The 23,740-nt window shown below is 39.0% G+C and overlaps 1 protein-coding gene across 3 annotated transcripts in view; it reads left to right on the top strand.

Annotated features, from left to right (window-relative positions):
* Positions 1-23,329, top strand: part of HSPA4 (heat shock protein family A (Hsp70) member 4) — a 46,943-nt gene extending 23,614 nt beyond the window's left edge. For all 3 annotated transcript variants that reach the window (XM_019422007.2, XM_019422009.2, XM_019422008.2), the window contains 13 exons: positions 156-400; positions 6,029-6,105; positions 7,801-7,952; positions 8,459-8,565; positions 9,003-9,136; positions 10,131-10,312; positions 11,233-11,322; positions 14,725-14,877; positions 16,011-16,136; positions 16,852-16,959; positions 19,492-19,611; positions 20,738-20,899; positions 21,113-23,329. In XM_019422007.2, the coding sequence (XP_019277552.2) occupies positions 156-400; positions 6,029-6,105; positions 7,801-7,952; positions 8,459-8,565; positions 9,003-9,136; positions 10,131-10,312; positions 11,233-11,322; positions 14,725-14,877; positions 16,011-16,136; positions 16,852-16,959; positions 19,492-19,611; positions 20,738-20,899; positions 21,113-21,316 (1,860 nt within the window). In that variant the 3' untranslated portion in view covers positions 21,317-23,329. The remainder of the gene's footprint in view (positions 1-155; positions 401-6,028; positions 6,106-7,800; positions 7,953-8,458; positions 8,566-9,002; positions 9,137-10,130; positions 10,313-11,232; positions 11,323-14,724; positions 14,878-16,010; positions 16,137-16,851; positions 16,960-19,491; positions 19,612-20,737; positions 20,900-21,112) is intronic.
* Positions 23,330-23,740: the final 411 nt, after the last annotated feature.

Below are 23,740 nucleotides of genomic sequence, written 5' to 3'. Positions count from 1 at the left end.
CTTTTTTCACAATGTTTGTAACCGTGATTAAATGACATGTGCACATTACTTTGTTTCAAACTTAATGTGTCCCCTTGTTAATTTACCAGTTAAATATATATCATGATAAAAATTCAATTGATTGGTTAATTTTTGAATTATCTTTTTTTCCTAAGGTTCTGGCCACTGCATTTGACACAACACTGGGAGGCAGAAAATTTGATGAGGTGTTAGTAAATCACTTCTGTGAAGAATTTGGGAAGAAATACAAGCTAGACATAAAATCCAAAATTCGTGCATTATTACGACTGTCTCAGGAGTGTGAGAAACTGAAGAAATTGATGAGTGCAAATGCTTCAGACCTCCCTTTGAGCATCGAATGTTTTATGAATGATGTTGATGTATCTGGGACTATGAATAGGTAAACAGATCACTATTTTAATGTTAAACTCAACTGTGATTTTTTTCTCCACTTATATTAGCATTTATTTAGCTAATTGTTGAAATTACCGTGATTGTTGTAAGCTAACTTCTGTAGGTAAAAAGTAGAGACCATTCAGCATCCTGCGTTTTCTGAAGTTTGGATTTGATTATTCTAATAATTTAGACTAATCTCTTTTACCTCATTATTTCAGTAAGTTGGTAGCTCTTGACAGGTGCTGCTGCATGTATTATATGTGAGTTGCCAGTTTTCAAAAAATCAGGGCAAGGTGCTTTAATGCTGAATAATTCTGTATTTGATTTAGTCATTGATTCAGAAATTGGTGTTCTTGAGTAGTTGAGGGTCACTTGTGGGCAGCAGCTCTTTTTATACAGTGCTGCAAGAATTCTGTGTTACTGATGTTTCATGGCTATCCTCAGAAATACCCAGAATGTTACCGTTGTCTAGTTGGGTTGCTTGGATGATGAGTGGTAAGTTCTTTAGGACGTGAACTCTACTGATAGAAGTCAGCATGGTTGATGGCTTGTTTGGGGAAAGTGTGGCCTCAATTATCCTCAAAAAATTGAGATCGAATTTGAATTAGATTTACTGCGCCTAGTAACCACATTTGTAATCACCTTTCCTCTCTACTTGAAAGTGATGGTTTTCATTTTTATTAAGCAGCATTGTGTGTGTATGTGTTGGGTGGTCTGGGGGGCAAAGGAGTACCAGGGTATCTTTCAGAAATTGTTAGTAGAATGTTTTCTGGTAATTAGAGCCAAGTAGACATTTGTAAGTGGTTTATACTTTCTAAAAACAGTTAATTAACCTGTGTGCTTTTTGTTTTCAACAGTTGTATTTTATGGACATCGAGTGCAAAGCTGTCATATTCTCTAGTTTATTGTCTTCATTTAGTCTGTAGTGCTCACCAGCAGTCTTTTTTTTTTTTTTTTTTTAACTAATGAAACCAGATCATTTCTGCCATCTAGCATTTCTTCTGATTAACTTTTGATGGGGTAAAGTCCACGTAACGCTTTAAAATGAACAACTCTGTGCCATTTAGTACATTCACATTGTTGTGTGGTGACCACCTCTGTCTAGTGACAGAATGTTCTCATCGCCCCAAAATAAAACCTCATAGCCATTAAGCAGTTACTTCCCATCTTCCCTTGCCTCTCTTGTGTGGCAAACACTACTTTTTTTTTTTTAATCTCTATGGGTTTACCTATTCTGGGTGTTTCATGTAAATAGAAGTGTGCACTATGTGTTTTGCCATTTTTGTGTCTGACTTTAACACTGTGTTATCTGTGTTCATCATTCATGTTGTAGCATGTATTGTTCTTCTGTGCTTTTTATGGCAAATAGTATTTTGTTTGTATAGATAACATCACTTTTTTATCCTTTCATCACCTAATGGACCTTTGGGTTGTTTCTACCTTTTAGTTATCGTGAATGGTGCTTCTGTGACTGTTCATGAATACATGTTTGTTTGACTATCTTGTTTTCTGTTCTTTTGGGAATAAATGTAGGAGTGGAATTGCTGAGTCATATGGTAATTCTATGTTTAGTTTTTTGAGGAATTGCCAAACTATTTTCCTCAGCAGTTGGACCATTTTATATTCTCGCCAGCAGTGTACAAGGGTTTCAGTTTCACCACATTGTTGCTGACGCTTGTTACTACTACTTTATGTTAATGTCTCTCCATCATTTGAGTTGTTGGAAGGATATTTCCCTGATGGGGTTCTAAAAAATAGCACATGTGAACTCTGATAAGTTCTTGACTGTTGATGACAGTTTTCCATGTCCACCGTTTGGTTGGATAGAACATAACCTTAGCTTCTGTTCTTTCCTTGATTATCTTAAATGGAATAATATTCTCCTTTGGCATATAGCATCGCTGTGGGATTATGACAGTGTACTTTTCAGTTACTTGTTCTTTTTGTTAGATGCCCCCCCCCCCCCTTTTAATTGATAATTTACAAATAATTTGGTTTTGTTGCTGGTGGTTTTTGATCTGTTTTTCCCAGGTATGCAGTGTGCATTTTCGGTATATAGTTTCATAGCTATTTAAATATGAGGGTTTTTTTTCTTGAATTACATCATTCAATACTTGTTCTGTTCTTGTGCTTTGATTTTATTCTTTCAGAATTTAATTTTTTTTAGAATGAGAGTGTTGCATGAGCGGGGAGAAAGGCAGAGGAGGAGAGAGTCTTAAGCAGGCTCCATGCCAGCATGGAGCCTGATGTGGGGCTCAGTATGACCCTGAGATCATGATCTGAGCAGAAATCAAGAGATGAATGCTTAACCGACCGAGCCACCCTGGTGCTCTGGGTGAATTCTATAGTTATGTGAATTATTTTTCCAAACAAATTTTAAAAATCAAAAAGCCTCTACCATTGCTTTTGATATCTTTCTAGACTTCTCTCTGCACTTTTTTTTTTTTCATTGTTTTTATGTTGGATATTTTCAAGTATTCAACACAACAAAGAATTTTATAGTGAACATTCTTAAGCTGCCACTTGGGTTCTATTTATAACATTAACAGTACTTGTTTTGTCATGTACCTATTCATCTATTCATCCTTCTGTCTATCCACCAATTTGTTTTGGTGCATCTCAAAATAGTGCACATCTATCTGTATACTTATCCCCAAATACTAAAGTATGCATAGTAATCAGAAATCAGTGTTTTATAGTTTTTGGTTTTTTATTTAATGACACACTCAATTTTTAAATGTTCATTTCCTGAGTTTTGACAAGTGCACACATCTTTGTAACTAGTACCCTTATCATGAAATAGACCATCTTGGACAAGTTTCCTCAGGCCTTCATCCCCAGGGGCAGCCACTTAGGGGATTTTTCATTTTAGGGGCTCATGGATTACAATTCCCTGTTCTAGAACTTTTAAAGTGTTTTTTTTTTTTTTTTTTTTTAAGATTTTTGAGTTTATTTATTTATTTATTTAAAAAAATTTTTTTAACATTTTATTTATTTTTGAGACAGGGAGAGACAGAGCATGAACAGGGGAGGGTCAGAGAGAGGGAGACACAGAATCTGAAACAGGCTCCAGGCTCTGAGCTGTCAGCACAGAGCCCGACGCGGGGCTCGAACTCACGGACTGTGAGATCATGACCTGAGCCGAAGTTGGCCGCTTAACCGACTGAGCCACCCAGGCGCTCGAGTTTATTTATTTTGAGAGAGAGAGAGTGCCCATGTGTGAGCTGGGAAGGGACCTAGAGAGTGAAAGAGAGAGAATGAGAGAAAAGAATCCCAAGCAGTTTCAGGGAGGAGCTATACCTTATGATTGTGACATCGTGACCTGAACTGAAACCAAGAGTTGGACGCTTAACTCACTGAGCTATGCAGGCGCCCCTAGAACTTCTTATAAATGCAGTCATATAGTATGTAGTTTTGTGTAAGACTTCTTTTGCTTTGCATAAAACTTGAGTTTGACTTAGTTGTTGCATGTGTCATTTGTTCCTCGTGTGTGCTGACTAGTGTGCCATTATAGGGTTATTGTTTTCTTGATGGACACTGGCTTTTCCCAGTTTTATTGCTATTAGGGAAAAAAACTCATAAAATTTTTTTTGGCGGGGCATGGGGCGCCTGGGTGGCTCAGTTGGTTGAGTGTCTGACTTTGGCTCAGGTCATGTTCTCACAGTTCATGAGTTCAAGCCCCATAGTGGGCTCACTGCTGTTAGAGTGGAGCCTGCTTTGGATCTTCTGTCTCCTTCTCTCTCTGCCTCTCCCCTGCTCATGCTCTCTCTCTCAGAGATAAATACAATATTAAAAACATAAAAAAATTATTTTTATGTTTATTTTTGAGAGAGAGAGAGTGTGGACGAGAGCCGGGAGGGGCAGAGAGAGAGGGAAGAGAGAATCCTATGCAGGCTCTGCACTGACAGTGAGGCTTCAACTCATGAACCATGACCTTAACCAGAATCAAGAGCTGGACTCTCAACTGCCTGAGCCACCCAGGCGCTCAGGAAAAAACTCATTTTAAACGGTCACCAACACGTAAGGGATTCAGTTGTTTTATGTCCTCATCAATATTGGCATAGGTGGTCTTAAATTTTGGCTCTTCTGGTGTGTTGTATATTCTGTACCTCAGAGATACAATTCATAAAAGTCATACTCTTAAAGTGTGTAATCAGTGGGTTTTAATACGTTCACAAAATCTGTAGCCATTACCACAAGGAAGTTGTAGAATATTTTCATCATCTCATAAACCCTGGATGAGCTGTCAAGCTATTAAAAAACTTGGAGAAACCCTAAATGCATATTTCTAAACAAAAGAAGCCAGTTTGAGAAGGTTCCATGCTGTTTGATTTCAGGGGGAGTGAGCGATGAATAGGTGGAGCATAGGATTTTTAGGGCAGTGAAGCTATTCCATATGCCTTTATCAAGCTGGATACTTACCATCATACATTTGTCAAAGCCTATAGAACCCTAGTTTATATTACTATATGTGTCTGTATTGGGAAGGTATCATGCTAATGCAAGATGTTAATAGGAGAATTGTGGGGGGCTGGTGAGGGGTATGTGGGAATTCTCTGTACTTTCTGTATATTTCTCTGTAAACCTAAAACTGAAAGTGTTTGAAGGAAAAAAAAAAAAAAAGGAAAAAAAGAAATTGTACCCATTTGCTGTCTTTCATCATCTGTTTCTCCTACTGCAGCCCTAGGCAGCTATTCTTCTGCTTTTTGGATTTGCCCACTCTGAACATTGCATACAAATGGAGTCCTATAATATGTTTTCTTCTTTTTTAAAAAAATTTTTTTTAAGGGCGCTGGGGTGGCTCACTTAAGCGTTTGACTTCTGCTCAGGTCATGATCTCACAGTTTGTGGGTTTGAGCCCCGCGTTGGGCTCTTTGCTGACAGCTGAGAGCCTGGAGCCTGCTTCAGATTCTGTGTCTCCCTTTCTCTGTCCCTCTCTCTCTCAAAAATAAAAAATTTTTAAATGTTTTTTAATTATTTTTGAGAGAGAGCGAGAGAGAGTGCTCAAGCGGGAGAGAGGCAGAGAGAGAGGGAAACAGAGGATCTGAAGCCGGCTCCGCGCTGTGAGTACAGAGCCCCATGTGGAGCTTGAACTCATGAAACGAACCGTGAGATCATGAACTGAGCCGAAATCGAGAGTTGGCTCTTAATCCACTGAGTCACCTGGGCGCCCCTAATATGTGTTCTTTTTTGATTGGCTTCTTTCACCTCACATAATTTTTTAAAAGTTTAATAACCATCTTTTAACCAATATTAGTCTCTGTTACTATATTCATTCCTTTTTATTCCTGAATACTGCTTGATGGACATTAGGTTTTTTTCTACTTTTTTGGCTGTTGTGAAGAATATTTATGTGCAATTTTTTGTGTGGACTTGTGTTTTCAGTTAGTTTGGTTGTATACCTGGAGTGGAATTGTTGGGTCATACGGTAACACTGTGTTTAACATTTTGAGGAATTGACAAATCCTTTGCCAAAGTAGCCACCATTTTGCATTCTCACCAGGAATATGTGAAGGGTCCAATTTCTTTACATTCTTGCCAATACTTTTTATTACCTACCTTTTGATTATAGCCATGTATTCCCCACATAAAAGTGGAATGTGATTTGAACCTATTGCTGTTTTTTTCATAGAGGCAAATTTCTGGAGATGTGCGATGATCTCTTAGCTAGAGTGGAGCCACCACTTCGTAGTGTTTTGGAACAGGCCAGTAAGTATTATTGTGACTGAGTTGTTTGTATAATTCAGGCTCTTTGGAAAATGTCATTTATAACTTTTTGTTAAAGTTATATACATTTTCATTGTATGAACTGCTTTATTGCTGCATGAAGCTTCTTGTTATCTATATTTTTCCTCTGGAGCACCCCAGCCCCACCCTTTTGATCATATTGTCCAGTGAAATCTAATAATTTTCTCGAGTTAATTCAGACTCACAGATGGATATAAGCATCTCATTTATTGGTAAAAATTGTCTTTTGCATTGCTGCTTATTCTAGTCTTAAAGCCTTTTCTGTCAGTGAATCTTTTGCTGACTGAGAAATACAGCAAAGGGAGGATGTGATAACCACATAGCTATTTTAACAGGATGCTTTAATTTTATCTCTAGCTAAAAGTAGAAGTTTGATTTAGGAATGTATCCTTAATTTTTCTAAAACCTTCAACATACTTTTATTTGGAACCCACTGTTGTGTTGGTTGCTGAGTATTTCAGTGTGTTGAGATATACTGTCATCTTGACAAAGGCCCAGCTCTTACATCAGAGTGACTATGGCACACTGGCATGTACTTTTCCATACTGGGATATCCATTTCTTTAAATAGCCCTTCTCAACATATCGTCAGTATTTGTTGCATAAAATGTGGTGTTAGTATTTTATGAATGACTGAAGACGTTTGATGTGCACCTTCTTTACTTCTTTTATAAGGAGGCCGTACCTGTATTATTAATGTTCTAGATGGAATATTCAGGTGGCTAGACGTGCTTTGAATGCTTTTTCTTTCATGCCACATCAGGATCACTCAGTATTTCAAGGCTCTCTTATATTTCCTTTGGCTAGCTTAAGTACTGGTGTTTAAACAATTCTTTGGTACTGTTTCAGAGATTACAGGGCCTGTACACTGCAGGGCATTGAGTATTCCTGGCACTCACCTCTTAAGTCCCAGTATTGTGCCACACTGTCCTTGTTATTTTGTGCATTAAAACATAACCTACTTGGGTCACCTGGGTGGCTCAGGAGGTTAAGCGCCCGACTTTGGCTCAGGTCATGATCTCACAGTTCACAGGTTCCAGCCCCACATCAGGCTCTGTGCTGGCTGGCTGTGCAGGCTGAGCCTGCTTGGAACCCCCCCCCCCCCCCCCCACCCCTGCCCCCCAGAGAGAAAGAGAGAGAGAGAGAGAGAGAGAGAGAGAGAGAGAGACAGAGAGAGAGAGAGAGACAGAGAGACTGTGTGTGTGTGTGTGTGTGTGTGTATGTATGTATGTATATGTATGTATGGGTAGTGGTGGTGGTGGCTGTGGGGTGAAGGAGTGGTGCGGTTTTGTTACGTTTTAAGTTACTTTGTGTTAAGATGTTACATTGCTCTTTTATTTCAATGCAAAGTACTAATTTATTTTTATTTTTTTTAATTAAAAAATTTTTTAAAGATTTTTTTATTTGAGAGAGAGAGAGAGAGGATGCATGTGATGCATATATGTGTGTGGGAGGGGCAGAAGGAGGGAGAGAGAGAATCCTAAGCAGGCTCTATGCTGTCGGTGCAGAGCCCGTCATGGGGCTTAGTCTCACAAATTGTGCGATCATGACCTGAGCTGAAATCAAGAGTCAGACGCTTAACTGACTGAGCCACCCTGCTGCCCTGTAAAGTACTAAAGATTGTTTTAATCTAAATCTTCTAATCATCTTAAAATAGAGTTAAAGAAAGAAGATATTTATGCAGTGGAGATAGTTGGTGGTGCGACACGAATCCCTGCAGTGAAAGAGAAGATCAGCAGATTTTTTGGAAAAGAACTTAGTACAACATTAAATGCTGATGAAGCGGTCACTCGAGGCTGTGCGTTGCAGGTGAGCTTTCTTTCATAGGTAGTCAGCCATTTATAGGTTATTGTTCCCAGATGGCTTTGCTTTTCTGTATTCACTAATAATCTGAGGTCACCTCAGGATGATCTGTAGGTGTAAGGTTCTGAAATTTTAGTTTTTAAAATGGATATCACAGGTGGTATTGATAAATGGAATTGTACCCTGTAATACACAGTAAGATAAATTAATTTATTAGAAGCATATGTAAGCCTGAGATATTATGAGAATTTGGCATACTAATCGTCTATATATGAAGTAATCTTCTACATCAGTTAAGTAAAGGTTTAAGTTAATGGGAAAATGGTAAGTAATGGCTGGAAGATAATTCGACAAATGATAACAAGTTTTTAAAACCACTTAGACATCATTAAATAATTAATGTAAATACTTAAAAACCATTGATGGTTTTTTGAAGTTATTATTTATACATCTCATAATAGTTCATAATGTCTGTACTTGTCATATGGAATTTTTAAAAATTATTATTCTAGTGTGCAATCTTATCGCCTGCTTTCAAAGTCAGAGAATTTTCTATAACTGATGTAGTACCATATCCAATATCTCTGAGATGGAATTCTCCAGCTGAAGAAGGGTCAAGGTAATAACACTTATTATTTTTATATTTAAAGTTAACTTAGTATTAGGTCTGAGTAAAATATTGCCCTCTGTTTCACCTTTTACAAATCCGTAACGTTTTGTCACAGTGCATGAAGCAGAGTGATGCCTTACTTTAGTCTTGAGAATAAATTTGTGTCCTTATTTAGTTTCCTGTTGATCCGACTGAAATAATTGAAGCCTTTTATGTGCTTATTGAAGTATATTCCTTTTCTTAAAATTGATTTTATACATATGTATAGATAGACATGTCGGTTTTTTATTTTCCTTGGAAGCTCTTCTATCCTGGAAATGATGCCAGATGAGAGAGCAAGAGAAGAGTAACTAGAGCCATGCTATAATTACTAACATAGCGGACATTGGTAAAAGTGTTCAGGAATATCTTAAATTGGTGTGTTTTTGTCTTTTTCCTTTATCTAGTGACTGTGAAGTCTTTACAAAAAATCATGCTGCTCCTTTCTCTAAAGTACTCACCTTTTATAGAAAGGAACCTTTCACTCTTGAGGCCTATTATAGCTCTCCGCAGGATTTGCCCTATCCAGATCCTGCTATAGGTAAGTAGAGTTGGGAATTAAAAAAAAAAAAAAAAAAAAAGTACTTGGGAGAACTGGGATAGCAGAGCAAATACAATATTCTGAAGTTTAGTTCATACACAAAAAACCTTTGCCAGTCTTTTTACCAGTTCAGTACTAGCAGGATGGTTATTATTTAATTTGGTCTCCTATTATGTGGGCAGTTATTTCTTGGTTAACGAACATAGTGGGTATACCTTGCACATAATATTCCTAGGTACTGAAAAAGAGTTAAATTCAGTTTTGACCATAACACAGAGTTATACACAGAAAATCATTAGGAAATTGTTATATCAGTACCCTAGGTCATGGATCCATGTTGGTTAGAGTCTTCATAGACTCTCAGAAACTCTTACAATCTGGAAATAATACCAGGTAAAGAGAGAGAAATTAGAGTTACATGATAATTACAGACTTAGAATGCATGAGTCAAGTATAGGAATACCATGAATGATACTTAGAAGCTATGGGAAAGGTAATCTCTGTTTTCCTCATTTATAAACTGGAATAAGAATGATCATTCATATTTTGCAGAGGTTTGTGAATTATAAAACTTAAGTAAAACTCTGGTATACTAACTGACTCCGTATATGGCAATTTTTTGGTAAATGACAGAAGCAGTATGGAATCCCTGGGTTTGTTTTTTTTTTTCAGTAGTGGAGAAGGTGACATTGGTTTAGGAACTTATTTGGCAGTGGCATATAAAGATGAATTGTAGTAAGGGACCAATGGTAAGGGAATGTTTGGAGGGTTAGGAGACGTTTGAATCCTTAATTAGGACAAGGTACTAAGAGTTCGACTATTTGTGAAAGAAGAAGGAGAAATCTGATGATCATGTAAGCTTGTAAGAGTATTTGAAGCATCATGTTACTGACTTACACTGGGAAATGGGCATAACCTGGCGATATAGGCATATATTCATGTTTGAATTCGTCCTCTCAGGTCATATTTTCTCTTTTGTCTCATATGTCCCTAGCTCAGTTTTTAGTTCAGAAAGTCACTCCTCAGTCTGATGGCTCCAGTTCAAAAGTGAAAGTCAAGGTGCGAGTAAATGTCCATGGCATCTTCAGTGTGTCTAGTGCATCTCTAGTGGAAGTGCTCAAGTTTGAGGAAAATGAGGAACCAATGGAAACAGATCAGAATGCAAAGGAGGAAGAGGTAATTTGGATGTTTTATACCAGAGGTGACTTGGCTAGAAATTCTAGCAAATTTACTGGGTGGCAAGGGAGGAACTTTGTGACAGAGTGCTGAGGGTGAGTTTGCACGTGTCCCCTTATTCAAGCAGATACGTCTTTATACAATCTTTCAGTTATTTTTGATTCTGATTACTGAAGAATGCTTGGAGTCTCAGTTATTTTCACAAGTAGATTGTATTCTCATTGGAATCATGCACTGGGCCTCATCCTTCTTGTGCATCAAAATCAAGGCTTTATGAAACTACTGAGTCTCCAGAGATTTTATTGAGTTGGTCTGGATTAAGGCCCAGGTATCAGTTGTAGAAGCCTCCAAGGTCATTCTAATGTGCTGCAGGCATTGAGAGCCAAGATTTGAGGTCTCCACAAACTTTACTTTATCATTATTGTCAGCCTTTGTTCTTTTAACAGAATTCTGAAGGTGTTCAGCTCCCCTAATACATGCAGTGGTTGTACTTGGGAGGATGAAAAGACTAATTTAAAAACTTGAAAGTCTCCAGACTTTTGAGAGAAATTTACTCATGAGGAAGCTGGAAGAAACTCCTTTCTCTTCAGAAACGTCTGTTAAATATTGCCACACTGCATCAGATGAGTTTACAAAGTAGTAAAGTACACTGCTGTGGTTTACAGAGTAGTTCCACAGCCACCCTGGTTTACATAACAACTGTTACTCCCTTGTGCAGATGTATGAACTGAGATCCAGAGAGGAAGACTTCCCTATTAGAGATAACATATGTCATAGCTGGAATTGGAGTCTAGGTATTCTGAGTGCTGATAATTGAGCAGGAATTATCTACCATGTGATTTTGCCTCTGTGTTAGGAGGGTTGCTTATTCTTTCATTAGTGTTTCCTAGTTTCGGGATTTGATATGACCTGTTTTCCAGAAGATGCAAGTGGATCAGGAGGAACCACATGCTGAAGAGCAGCAGCAGCACACGCCAGCAGAGAATAAGGCAGAGTCTGAAGAAATGGAGGTATAAGTTGTGTGTGTGTGTGTGTGTGTGTGTGTGTGTGTGTGTGTGTGTAATTATTTTTTTTTGAGAGAGAGAGACGGAGGGCATCAGTGGGGGAGGGGCAGAGAAAGGGTGAGAGAATCCCAAGCAGGTTCCATGGTGTCGGCATGGAGCCCAGCATGGCACTTGTTCGCACAAACTGCAAGATCACGACCTGAGCCGAAATCAAGAGTCAGGTGTTCAAGCTACCCAGGTGCCCCATAGTTGTGTTTGTGAATGTGATTTGTAATCTCTTCACATCGATGGTTTGGCTGAGATAGTGCATCTTCGAAGGTAGTTACGCATCTGACCCTTGAATAATGCGCAGGTTAAGGATCCTGACCCCTATGCAGTAAAAAGCCTGTGTATAACGTCTGGCTCCCCCAAAAGTTGACTAGTGGCCTACTGTTGACCAGAAGCCCTACTAGTCACAAAATAAGTAGTTGATTAACTCCTTTTGTATGTTACATGTATTAAATATTGTATTCTTACAAGAAGATAAGCTAGAGAAAAAATGTTACTAAGAAAATCATAAAGCAGAGACCATGCACTTGGAGTACTGTACTGTTTCAAAAAGAAATCCATATATGCATGGACCTGTGCGGTTCAAACCTGTATTATTCAAGGGTCAGCTGTGTTAGGAATTCTCCATGTATTTGAAACTTTTCAGCAAGATTTTATAGTGTGTTTGGAAAGTGTTTGGCTAGAACATTGAACTGTAGTCCATGGTATGTGGGAAGAATGTACTCAGAAACTAGTTTTGCTAGGTTGTGATTGGTTCTTGTTGGTTTCTGAATGGCTGTTGCTGTTAGTCATCCTACCTATAATTTATTTTTTACTGATAAATGGGACATAATTTTTTCAAATTTTGTTATCTCTCTGACACTTGTCTTTTGTCTAAAGATAGTGTTTTAAATAATAAGGTATATCCTAACTACTTATTTGAAAATATATATGTAACACTGTTGAATCCTTCATGATCCTATTTTTTTTATTATTTTTTTAAATTATTCTTGAGAGAGTGAGAATGCGCCCATGTGCGTGGTGGGGGTGGGTATGGTGCAGGTAGAGAGAGAGGGAGAGAGAGGATCCCACAACAGCTGTCAGCATGGAGCCTGACTTGAGGCTTGATCTCATGAACCACAAGATCACGACCTGAGTGAGCCCAAATCCGGAGTCGGACACTTAACTGACTGAGCCGCCCAGGTGCCCCTGTGATCCTGTTCTTTAACTTGGTGACGTCCAAGTTTTCATGTTTAAATTTGTTGTCAGTATTGAAAACGTGTTTTCTTTCAACTTAGGATATTGCAATGTGTAGTCTAACCTTTGTAAGGTATTTCTGATTGTTTGGCAGAACCTGTAGATGGCTTAAGTCTGTAAACTCATTTTTTTTTTTTTTAAGTTTTTGTTTTTAAGTTTATTTCTGAGAGAGAGAGAGAGCAGGGGAGGGGCAGAGAGAGAGGGAGACAGAATTCCAAGCAGGCTCTGTACTGTCAGCACAGAGCCTGATGTGGAGCTCGGACTCACAGAACTGTGAGATCATGACTAGAGCTGAAACCAAGTCATGATCTGAATTGCTGAATTGACTGGGCCCCCAGGCGGTGCTGTTAACTCATTTTCACATCTGCTTATTAGTATATTTGAAATTATTGTGAGTGTGCAAATCATAAAAAAGAATAATGGTCAGAGGAAGTGGAAAAGCCTACTTATAGGCCTTTTCCAAGGTAGAAAACCATTCATGGTGAGTGGTTGAGGGCAACAGTCTGAGGGAGTAGTACTTTGTGTGTATATGGAGAACTGTCGAGGAGAAAGGAAAGGTGCTCTGTCCCTTCCCCTCCTAGTGCTGTGGAGCTGTGGGAAATTTCAGTGGGCTGGTTAGGCTTCTTCGTTGACGTGGCTTGAGAACTGACACCTTTCCTAGTATGAAATTAAATGCAAATGATACATTTTAGAAACTGACTTAACTTGGATAGGAGGTGGGGGAAATGGCTTTGAAATTGTGCCTTGTATCATACAGCACATTGAATTCCAGATAAGTTAGGTAGTTAAAAAAAACAACAAAACAACAAATGGATATTTTTCCAGTCTTTGGATCAGGGAGGGCTTTGAAAGCATGAAAGCAATGAAAGTTATCCCAAAGGAAAAAAAGGGATACATTTAACAATAAAGACTTATATAGATATATGGACAAATAATACAAAGTTAAAGCGGAAAAAGTCAGTTGAGGGAAAAAAATCACTAAAATGCTAAGAGATGTTGGTTGATAAATGCCAAGGGAATATGAAGAAATAGGTAAGTGTGTGAGATAAGGTTATTTTTTTTAATAAAGTGTATTTATTTTGAGAGAGAGAGAGAGAGCAAGAGCGCTCATGTGCAAGTGGGAGAGGAGCAGAGAAAGAGGGAGCAAGAGAGAATCCCAAGCAGGCTCTGCATTGACAGCATGGAAATATGAGGTTTGAATTCACAAGCCAGGAGTGAGATCATGACCTGAGCTGAAATCAAGACTCGGATACCTAACTGAGCCATCCAGGCACACCAAGGTTATTGACCCAAAGAAAATCATAGATAATGGTAAACAAATTCTTGTTTGTGGCGAGGGTGTGGTGGATGGATTGTCTGATTCTTTGTGAGAATGTAAATTGGTATAGACGATCTGGAAATCATATTGGTAATAGGTTTCTGAACCATAAATTCATATCTTTCCCTAATATCATATCCAAATCTGTATGTTTAGATAAGATTGGAAGAAAATTGGAGAAGATTTAATAGTGATTATGTGTTGGGATGTCTGGCTGGCCCAGTCGGTTAAGTGTCCGACTTTGACTAAAGTCATTATCTCACAGCTCTTGGGTTTGAGCCTTGCGTCGGGCTGTATGCTGACAGCTCTGAGCCTGGAGCCTGCTTAGGAGACTGTGTCTCCCTTGCCCTCCGCCCCCCCCCCCCCCCCCACTTGTGCTCTGTCTCTCAAAAATAAAGAAAACATTAAAACATTAAAAAAAGTTGTGATTATGTGTTGATTGTGGGATTATGGGAGGTTTTGTGTGTGTTTACGCAGTGCGGCAGTATTCGGTATATTTACCTTGTGATGTAGCCAGTCTTCTAAACGTTTTCATCTTGCTGTTTGGAAACTCTGTGCCTATTAAACAGCAACTCCCCATTCCCACATGTCCCGTACCCCCAGCCCCTGGCACCCACCATTACTTCTGTGGCTGTGGATTTGACTACTCACAGTATTTATATTTTTAACTTTGCAGATACTATAAGAAGTAGCCCCAGGTTATTGAGATTAGAATACAAAGTGATAAAAAAGCAAAAAGAACTCTTGAAATGGAAGTTTAAGGTGGCCCATATATGTTTGTTAATAGTGATTTCTTATTATTTTAGACCTCTCAAGCTGGATCAAAAGACAAAAAGATGGACCAACCACCCCAAGCCAAGAAGGCAAAAGTGAAGACCAGTACTGTGGACCTGCCCATTGAGAATCAGCTGTTATGGCAGATAGACAGAGAGATGCTCAACTTGTACATTGAAAATGAGGTGGTTATTTCCAGCCTCTTAGAACATTCAGCTAACTGATGAATATGGCCGTAGAGCTCAAACTCTTTGTCTAGTGACCTTTATGGGGCTTGAGGCAGCAATTTTAGGTTTTTGGGTAATGCAAGGGCAAATCCCATGTAATGTCAAAATTCTTTTACGGTTATATGTCTATATTGCTAGAAGCTGTGTTACGAGATCTTTAACATTACGTCTTTGATTTAATGGTGGTATTGTTCATGTTCAGGTGTGTGAGTGTGTTTGTTCACTTGGGAGCTTGGCATGTTTGATGAGGTGGGTCATGGAAGTTGATGGTAGTAGAAATCAAAGCATCAGTGGTAGTGCTATTTTGTTCATTAGTTCCTTTCCCTACTGCTAGTCAATACTGAACTCTTGTTATGGTGAGTGATGCAAGGTTTGGGACCCTGCAGCACAAATTATTGAATGAATTGTCTCCTGTTAGTTTTTTTTTTTTTCTTTTTTTTTTTAATATCATGTATCCCTTGGATCTTAGATTTGTTTTATAGACTTATAGCATTTACACTGTGTGAATGATTTGATGTTTTTCTTTGGTATTGTGTAGTAATACTGCAGACTATACCACCTTGTGACATTGAGCTGATAGTCTCTTAAAGTTCACTTGTCTTAAATTCTCTTCCTTATTTTTGCTTTTGAGTTTCTAAATATTGATAATTTCTGTTTATTTTTTATTATAAAAAAAATTTTTTTTAACTTTTACTCAGTTTTCAGAGATAAGAATGTGAGCAGGTTAAGGGCAGAGAGGGAGAAGGAGACACAATCTGAATGAAGCAGGTTCCAGACTCCGAGCTGTCAGCACAGAGCCCGACACAGGGCTCGAACTCAGGAGCTGGGAGATCATGACCTGAGCTGAAGTCAGATGCTTAACTGACTGAGCCACCCAGGCGCCCCTATTTTTTTTCTAAGCACACCTACAAAACTCAGAGTTGATCTTCATAATTTATTGAGGACTAATATTTCCACTTCTCATTCATGGATGATTTGCAGAGCTAAGAGGATTTGGGGAAGAAGGATTCTCTCCTTGTAGGACGACATTAGTTAACATTTAAGAGGACCTCGTCTCAGCTGTCTGAATATCTAATGTGTACTTTTCTCAGGGTAAGATGATCATGCAGGATAAACTAGAGAAAGAGAGAAATGATGCCAAGAACGCTGTGGAAGAGTATGTGTACGAGATGAGGGACAAGCTTAGCGGCGAGTATGAGAAGTTTGTGAGTGAAGCTGTAAGTATGTGCCTGCCTATTCCATGTTTTCTGGGAGTGGCCTCAGCTGTATTAGGTAGAAAGGGAGCTGGCATCTGTAGGTATATGTTCAAATGATTAAAATGTGCTTTTCTGGGGGAAAAGTGTTGTATTTTTTTAGTGCAATGATTCCTAAAGGCTAGTCTTCATCATTTTTTGTTTGTTTTTATTGCATCACTTTTTGATACATTTGCATGCTATTATTTACCTTGTATTTAAAAAAAAATCAGCTCACTTTTCTTTGAGGTTTACTGTTATTTTATTTCACTTTTAAAAAATTGAGGCGTAATTGATACATAAACATTATGTTAGTTTCAGGAGTACAACATAGTGACATGTGCAAACCTGAAATGATGACCGTAAGTCTAGTTAAACATCTGTCACTACACATAGTTACAAAAATTTTTTTAAGATTTTATTTTTTTATAGCTTACATATTTTCAAATGCTTTTTGTATTTCTGAAAATTTCAAACATCCAAATGTGTCCAAATTTTTAAACCTATCCCTTATGTACCAGAGAGAATTATAAAACTGTCTGCAGGTAACAAGCAAAATAATACTGCCAGTCTTGTTGTCTGTGTCTCCCTACTCCCCCCATATTTTAAAGGGAATTCAGATGCTGTAGTCTGTGCTTCTGACTTCACTGGCCAGTTGACTAATTTTTGTCATCACTAATTATATTTTATTCATCTTTAGGATCGTAACAGTTTTACCTTGAAATTAGAAGATACTGAAAACTGGTTGTATGAGGATGGAGAAGACCAGCCAAAGCAAGTTTATGTTGATAAATTGGCAGAATTAAAAGTAAGTGATTTTGGGGGGGCTGGGGAGAGAGAGACAGAGACAGACAGACAGACACCCAGGTGCTCCAGAGCATGCGACTCTTGATCTTGGGAGTTGTGAGTTCATTCCCCATGTTGGACCTAGTGCTTCCTTTTTTTTTCTTTCATTTTTAAATTAAAAAAAAAAAAAAAAAAATTTTTTTTTTTTTAGCATTCATTTTTGAGGGACAAAGTATGAGTGGGGGAGGGGCAGAGAGAGAGGGAGACACAGACTCTGCAGCAGGCTCCAGGCCCTGAGCTGTCAGCACAGATACTGATGCGGGGCTTGAGGTCAAGAACCATGAGATAGTGACCTGAGCCGAAGTTGGATGCCTAACCGACTGAGCCACCTAGGTGCCCCCGTTATCTTTGTTTTAGAACCTTGTAGTAACAAAATTATTTTTCTGAAAATGGAGTTTAGCCTTAAAATGTTTCACTGAAGGAGATTGCATTCTTGATACAGAGGTGGAAAACCTAGCAAAACCTGTCCTAAAGGCCACTGTAATGCAATTGGGGGAGGGTTGTTATGTAACTTTTTTTTTTTAAAGTTTTATTTGTATTTATTTTGAGAGAGAGTGCGAGTCGGGTGGGGGTACAGAGACAGAGAGGGAGAGAGAGAATCTTAAGGAGGCCCCATGCTGCCAGCACAGAGTCCGATGTGGGGCTTGAACTCATGAAGCTGTGAGATCATGATCTGAGCTGAAACCAAGAATCGGATGCTTAACCGACTGAGCCACCCCGGGAGCCCCATATAGCTTTGATTTTCAGTAAAGCAAAAACATTTGGTTTTGTATTAAAGAATCTGATCATTAAACTTAGGGTTGAAAGCACAAAAAAATGAAGGGGCTGAAAAAGTTCAGTTGGGAGAATGTTAGGGTGAAGATCTAAAGGCCCTTGGATCATTCCTGGTACACTGAATGTTTTAGTGCATGTCCAGGGTCATTGCCTTTTCTGTGAGTTAAGGGCTGCAAATGAATGAAGTGACTGTGTTTGAATAAAACTTTATTTAAAAAAAAATAACAAAAAATGATCTAAGGTTGAGGCCTTTGTTTGCAAAAGGATGCAAATGCACAAGAAGAACTTTTCACCTTTCTGTGGATTACTTTGTTGTCAAACTGGGCCATTGTGACTCCCTTCTGAAATGGAATTGCTCAAGGACAGTGCCTTCAAATTTCCTGTCATTCTGGAAGGATACGAAGAGCTTCCAGAGAGATCCTTCAGATTGAGTTTTTTTGTTTTAGTTTTTATTATGGGCGATGTTCAAACACAGTAAAGTAGAACAGTAGTTTCAACTTTTGTCAGTTGATGACCAATTTTGTTTCATTTTTGCTCCCTTCCACTCCTAGGTATTTGATGAAAGTCTTTTGTGTTGTATTTAATCTGAAAATATTTCAGTATGTATTTAAAAGAAAATGCAACATTAAACTATGTATCATTATTACATTAAAAAATTCTTTTGTATCCCCCCCTACCACCCCCATCCCCTTTTTTAATGTTTATTTAGTTTGAGAGAGAGTGAGCAGGGTAGGGGGAGAGAGGGAGAGGGAGACAGAGAATCCTAAGCAGGTTCCATCCTGGCAGTGCAGAGCCTGATGTGGGGGTTGAACTCAAAAACTGTGAAATCATGACCTTAGCCGAAACCAAGAGTCAGATGCTTAACTGGCCGAGCCGCTCAGGCTCCCCTTTATTTTTTTATTTTTTAATTAAAAAATTTTTTTAAATGTTTATTTTTGAGAGGGGGTGGGTAGGGGAGGGACAGAGAGAGAGGGAGACACAGAATACGAACCAGGCTCCAGGCTCTGGGCTGTCAGCACAGAGCCCAATGTGGGGCTCAAACCCACAAACTGTGGGACCATAATCTGAGCTGAAGTCGGATGCTTAACCAACTGAGCCACCAGGCGCTCCTTTAATACCACTTTAATGTTACTGTGTATTTAGTTTTCAAATTCCAGTTGTTTTATAAAGTATTTTTTAGTTAGTTTGAGTCAGGAACCTCATAAGGACCATACATGCTCCTTTGTCTCCTCAGTTATCTTTCTGCCCCCTTAGTTATTAAACAAAACAAAACAAGACAAAAAAACTAGAAAATCTGATCTAGTTTTGTTTGCTTTTCTGCTTATTACTGTCTAATTTACTTCTGTGGTGTTTATTGCCATCTAATAAATTCATGGTTAGAACTAGAGAGTTCAGATTTAATTTACAAACTGTTTTTTTTGGCACATGTGCTTCATACTTAGGATTGTGTATCACTATCGGGAGGCACCTATTTTTGGGTTGTCTCCCCACTGTGTTTTGAAAATTAGGACTCCAGTGACAAGTTGAACTGTGGCTCCACATGGAACCAGTATAGAGGTATATTCTCATATTTAGCCTAAGGATATATTTCACTGGGCTGGGGAGCATTATTGGGCTTTTTATATATAGCAAATGGAAATGAAATGTATTCCATAGTAGATCTCGGTAATAGTAGAGACAATACTACTTTGATAGTTTAAGCATTCTTTCGTCTGTTAAGAATCTAGGTCACCCTATTAAGATGCGATTCCAGGAATCTGAAGAAAGACCAAAATTATTTGAAGAACTAGGGAAACAAATCCAACAGTATATGAAAGTAATCAGCTCTTTCAAAAACAAGGTATCTATTTTTTTTTTTTTTTTTTTTTTTGTTCCTTTCCCTACTTTTACTTTGGTAGAGTTAAGTTTTGAGGCATAACAGCTCTTTTCTTTTCTTTTCTTTTCTTCTTTTCAACTATTGTTCAATAATACTGCTGGGTTTTTTGTTTTGTTTTTTGGATGTTAGTGTAATGTGTATGATATTTTATTGACTCTTACTAAGAACGCTGTGATTTGCTACTCTGTTTTAATAGGTAGAATCTGGAAGTGAGCAGTATTGTTCAGTTTCCTTTTCTTGCTCTGAAATGCTTATCATTTACTTAATCTGCTCTATCCTGGTCTTTCTGAGAACCATTAGGCATACAGTTTGGTTTGTTATGGAAAATTTTTTAAATGTTTATTTTTGAGAGAGAGACACAGAGTGCAGGTGTGAGAGGGGCAGAGAGAGACAGACACAGAATCCGAAGCAGGCTCCAGGCTTTGAGCTGTCAGCACAGAGCCTGATGTAGGGCTTGAACTCATAAAAGGTTAGATCATGACTTGAGCCGAAGTCGGACACTTAACCAACTGAGCCACTCAGGCACCCCTCCCAAATTACTATTGAAGGGGCTGGGGTTTGGCCTGACGTCTGGCCCCACAAAGTATGGATTCTTAACCACTCGCTATAGTCCAGGTTCTTGATGGTCTGTCAGTGTAAGAAGCTTTGAGTGATAAATTGGGCTTATTTATTGAAAAAGAATTTGCTTCTGAAAGGTCTCCTTTATAAAATTGTTTTTGTTATTGTTCTGGTTCCTCACTAGTATGCCTAAACTTCAGTTCTCCTATCTAATGGCCTGTAACGTCATGTTTGTGAAATTATCTTCATAAGATTGTGTGTCAGGCCTGTGCTTTTTATGCTGTTGAAGTCTTTTAATTGCTATCTTATGTGTATATTTGGGCCTTAAGTCTGTTTCCTGAGTATTTTAAAAATTGGGGTTACTCTTTCTTGAAATTTTTTTTTAAGGAATTGAATTTCTATTGAGATTGTGAGGCTAAATGTGCTTCATTTTTGAAAAGCCTGTAACTTTCTGAAAGATGGCAGACAACTGGATATTTGGGTGGGTAGAGTATCATCCTTTGACCCTTGTCTGGTTGTCTCCTGGTTGCAGGAGGACCAGTATGACCATTTGGATGCTGCAGACATGATGAAGGTGGAGAAAAGCACAAATGAAGCCATGGAGTGGATGAATAACAAACTGAATCTGCAGAACAAGCAGAGTCTGACCGTGGATCCAGTTGTCAAGGCAAGAGAGATTGAAGCTAAAATTAAGGTAATTTATAGCCTTGATATTTAATTATCTTTTCTTGTCAGCCTTGTTATTAATTATTAACAATCCTTAAAGTGACACTTAGCTGGGAACGTCGTTACTACATCTTAGTTTCTGGCTTCTGGTTGGGAGACGGTGGGCTTGGGTTCATTTGAGTGGGTCACGTCAAATTTGTTATTTTGTAAGAACCCACGATTTTCTCTTCTGCCGTTCTAGGAGCTGATGAGTATCTGTAGCCCTATAATTTCAAAGCCCAAACCCAAAGTGGAACCTCCAAAAGAGGAGCAAAAAAATGCAGAGCAGAATGGACCAGTGGATGGACAAGGAGACAGCCCAGGCCCTCAGGCTGCCGAGCAGGGTACAGACACAGCTGTGCCTTCGGATTCAGACAAGAAGCTTCCTGAAATGGACATTGATTGATTCCAACAATTGTTTATATTAAAACAGACTATTATAAAGCTTTAAGTTGTCAACTTTGTTCTAAATATCAACTAGAGCAATCAAATACTGGAGATTTCTTAGTCAGTTTTTAGGGGATTTCGGGGGAGGGGATATAGGTAATGTATGGAGCATTTTGACTTCTAAATAGTTAGTTACAGAAATTAAGTGCATTGTATCTTTTTCATAATGGTACTATTTAGAAGCCCAGTTAGTCTTACTTACCGAGCTTCTGCTTCACTCCTTTTATGTTTAATCATGCTTACACAAAGATAAGTTTGTTTTGGAAGGCTGAGCTATAGCAAAAGCTCTAACTACCTGTCAAGCAGACTTTTCATTGTGACCTGTGTGGCAGGAACTCTGGAAACTGTGCTTCAGAAATCTGTTGGAGAGATTGCCATGAAGGCTCCCTGCCTGGTGTGGGGATGGGGCTGGGGTCCCCCTCTTTCTGAGGGCTAGAGCATGGCATGGCATGGGTTAATTAACATAGCAGAACATGAGAAGTGTGCTCTCTGAGCTCCTTCCCACTGCTTCACTCCACTGGGACACCTCCCCCTCCTCCTCCCCCTGCCCCTGTTCCTCCCCCGCCCCCAGGAGAGGAGCTCCTCTTACAAATGCCATGTGCTGCTCTTGGGGAAATGGACCCCTTCACCTGCAGCAAGTGGATAACTGAGGATTTTGGACCTGGAAGCTCTTCCTGAGAAAGAATATTCCTGAAAGTATGTTCACTATAATGCCCCAAGCATCAAGTCTAAATCATTTTCTCGTTGGGAAGTTAGAATTGGATAGATGTATTGTTGGATATAGGCATGGTAAATTGAACTGAGGAATTGATTCTTGTTAATTATGGTGTAAAGATTTGTATCCTGGCCTGCTCATTCAGGTGAGAGATGTTCTGTGTAAATTTGAAGTATAGCTTGAAGTCCTAGGACAAGAGTTAAAAGTGCTTTTTAGCTCATTCACAGTCACTGTGTGTTAAGTGTTAATACCTGCCACGAACCTGCCAATTTATGTGTTAAACAGCTGACAGATCATACAAAAAAACCCCTAAGATACACTGGATTGTACTCGGTGAGTCTGAAATTAGTGTTAAGTGCGGTGCCTGATTTCACCATCACCGCATTCTTTCTGTGCGGCCAATGTCAGGTGCACCAAAGCATTCCCTGTGACTGCCCTATAGGGCAGTGTTGATAGGGAAGCATTTGGAAACTCCAAGGGAAGCCTGTATTAGAGGCTACAGCTGGTACCTGCCTTAGAAGCTATTAGAAGCTTCATCGGTTACATTTTGGATCTTTGTTATCTGTGTGACAGAGTGCCTCTCTGTTAATTTTGGCCTATGCTGTTAGAAATAAGATGCTTTGCCTATTTAGAATAAGTTTCTGTCCCTGTCTGCACTAAAAACTTTCAGAGTGTTATAAGTTTCTGAAGTGCTCTAGAGAAACAGTGCTTAGAGGAGGAAGGTGGAAGTGTATTTATGTTGGTGTGTAAGCACACATGGAAGCCTCTGTCACCAGGACTTGGCCCTGTTCTTAGAGTGTCCTCTATTCATTCTCTACCCGTCATGCTTTGAGTTCCAGCTGGCCTGCGCTGAGGCCAATAGCTAACTTTGGCTTGCTGGCTGCAGGATTAAGCCAATTCTTATGCAACTGACTCGTCCTTTAATGGCCATTTCTTCTAAAAAAACCTTTTTGTGTGGGGGAGGGTGCGGGTGTTGGGATGGGGGTAAAACTGAAGTTTAAAGTTTAAACTAGAAATAAGATGATGTGGTCTGCTTGCTCTCTGTTTAGACAGGCCTTAAAACCAATTGGATTAACTTGGAGGCCAGGCCAGAGAGTGTATGGTAATTGAGGACTTGTTTGCAGACAAGCATTTATCCAGGTTGCATTATCCAAATTGGTTTGTTAAAGCTCCGGGTCACGTTCTTACACTAAGAGAAACATTAAATAAACAGACAAGTTTAGGAAAAATTAATAAAAGAAACCTGTCTTACACTCAGAGGAATGGTTTCCTTAATTTCCTAATGAAAGGTGTGTGTGTGTGTGTGCACGCGTGCGTGTGTACATTTTGTGTATGTGTGTGTTCAATAAAAACTCCAGTGGTAGGAGTCCTCTTAACCAAATTCTACTTAACATTGGTCAGAGACCCCATCTGAAGAACAATTGAGGCACAGTATACTGAGTGGCAAGAAGTTACTCTATTTCTGTACTGCTGTTCTCCCATGTTGAGTCTTGGCCCAGTTGTCTGGTATGTGGGGATCCATCCCTTGTGTTGTCCTTCCTTTGAGGGTTTGGACAGCAGCAGAAGGTGGGTTATGGCCCCGTGGAGGACTGATGCTGTCACCTTTAGTTAAAGAACGCTGTGGCTTGGAGTGTGTGAGTGTAAGTAACCCTTGCCACCATTGGATGT

The sequence above is a fragment of the Panthera pardus genome, unplaced genomic scaffold (assembly GCF_024362965.1).
Source record: "Panthera pardus isolate Hobbes unplaced genomic scaffold, ASM2436296v1 HiC_scaffold_2, whole genome shotgun sequence".
In the NCBI taxonomy this organism is placed as follows: Eukaryota; Metazoa; Chordata; class Mammalia; order Carnivora; family Felidae; genus Panthera; species Panthera pardus.
The sequence above is the reverse complement of the archived record's forward strand: the minus strand, read 5'-3'. Positions and strand labels throughout refer to the sequence as shown.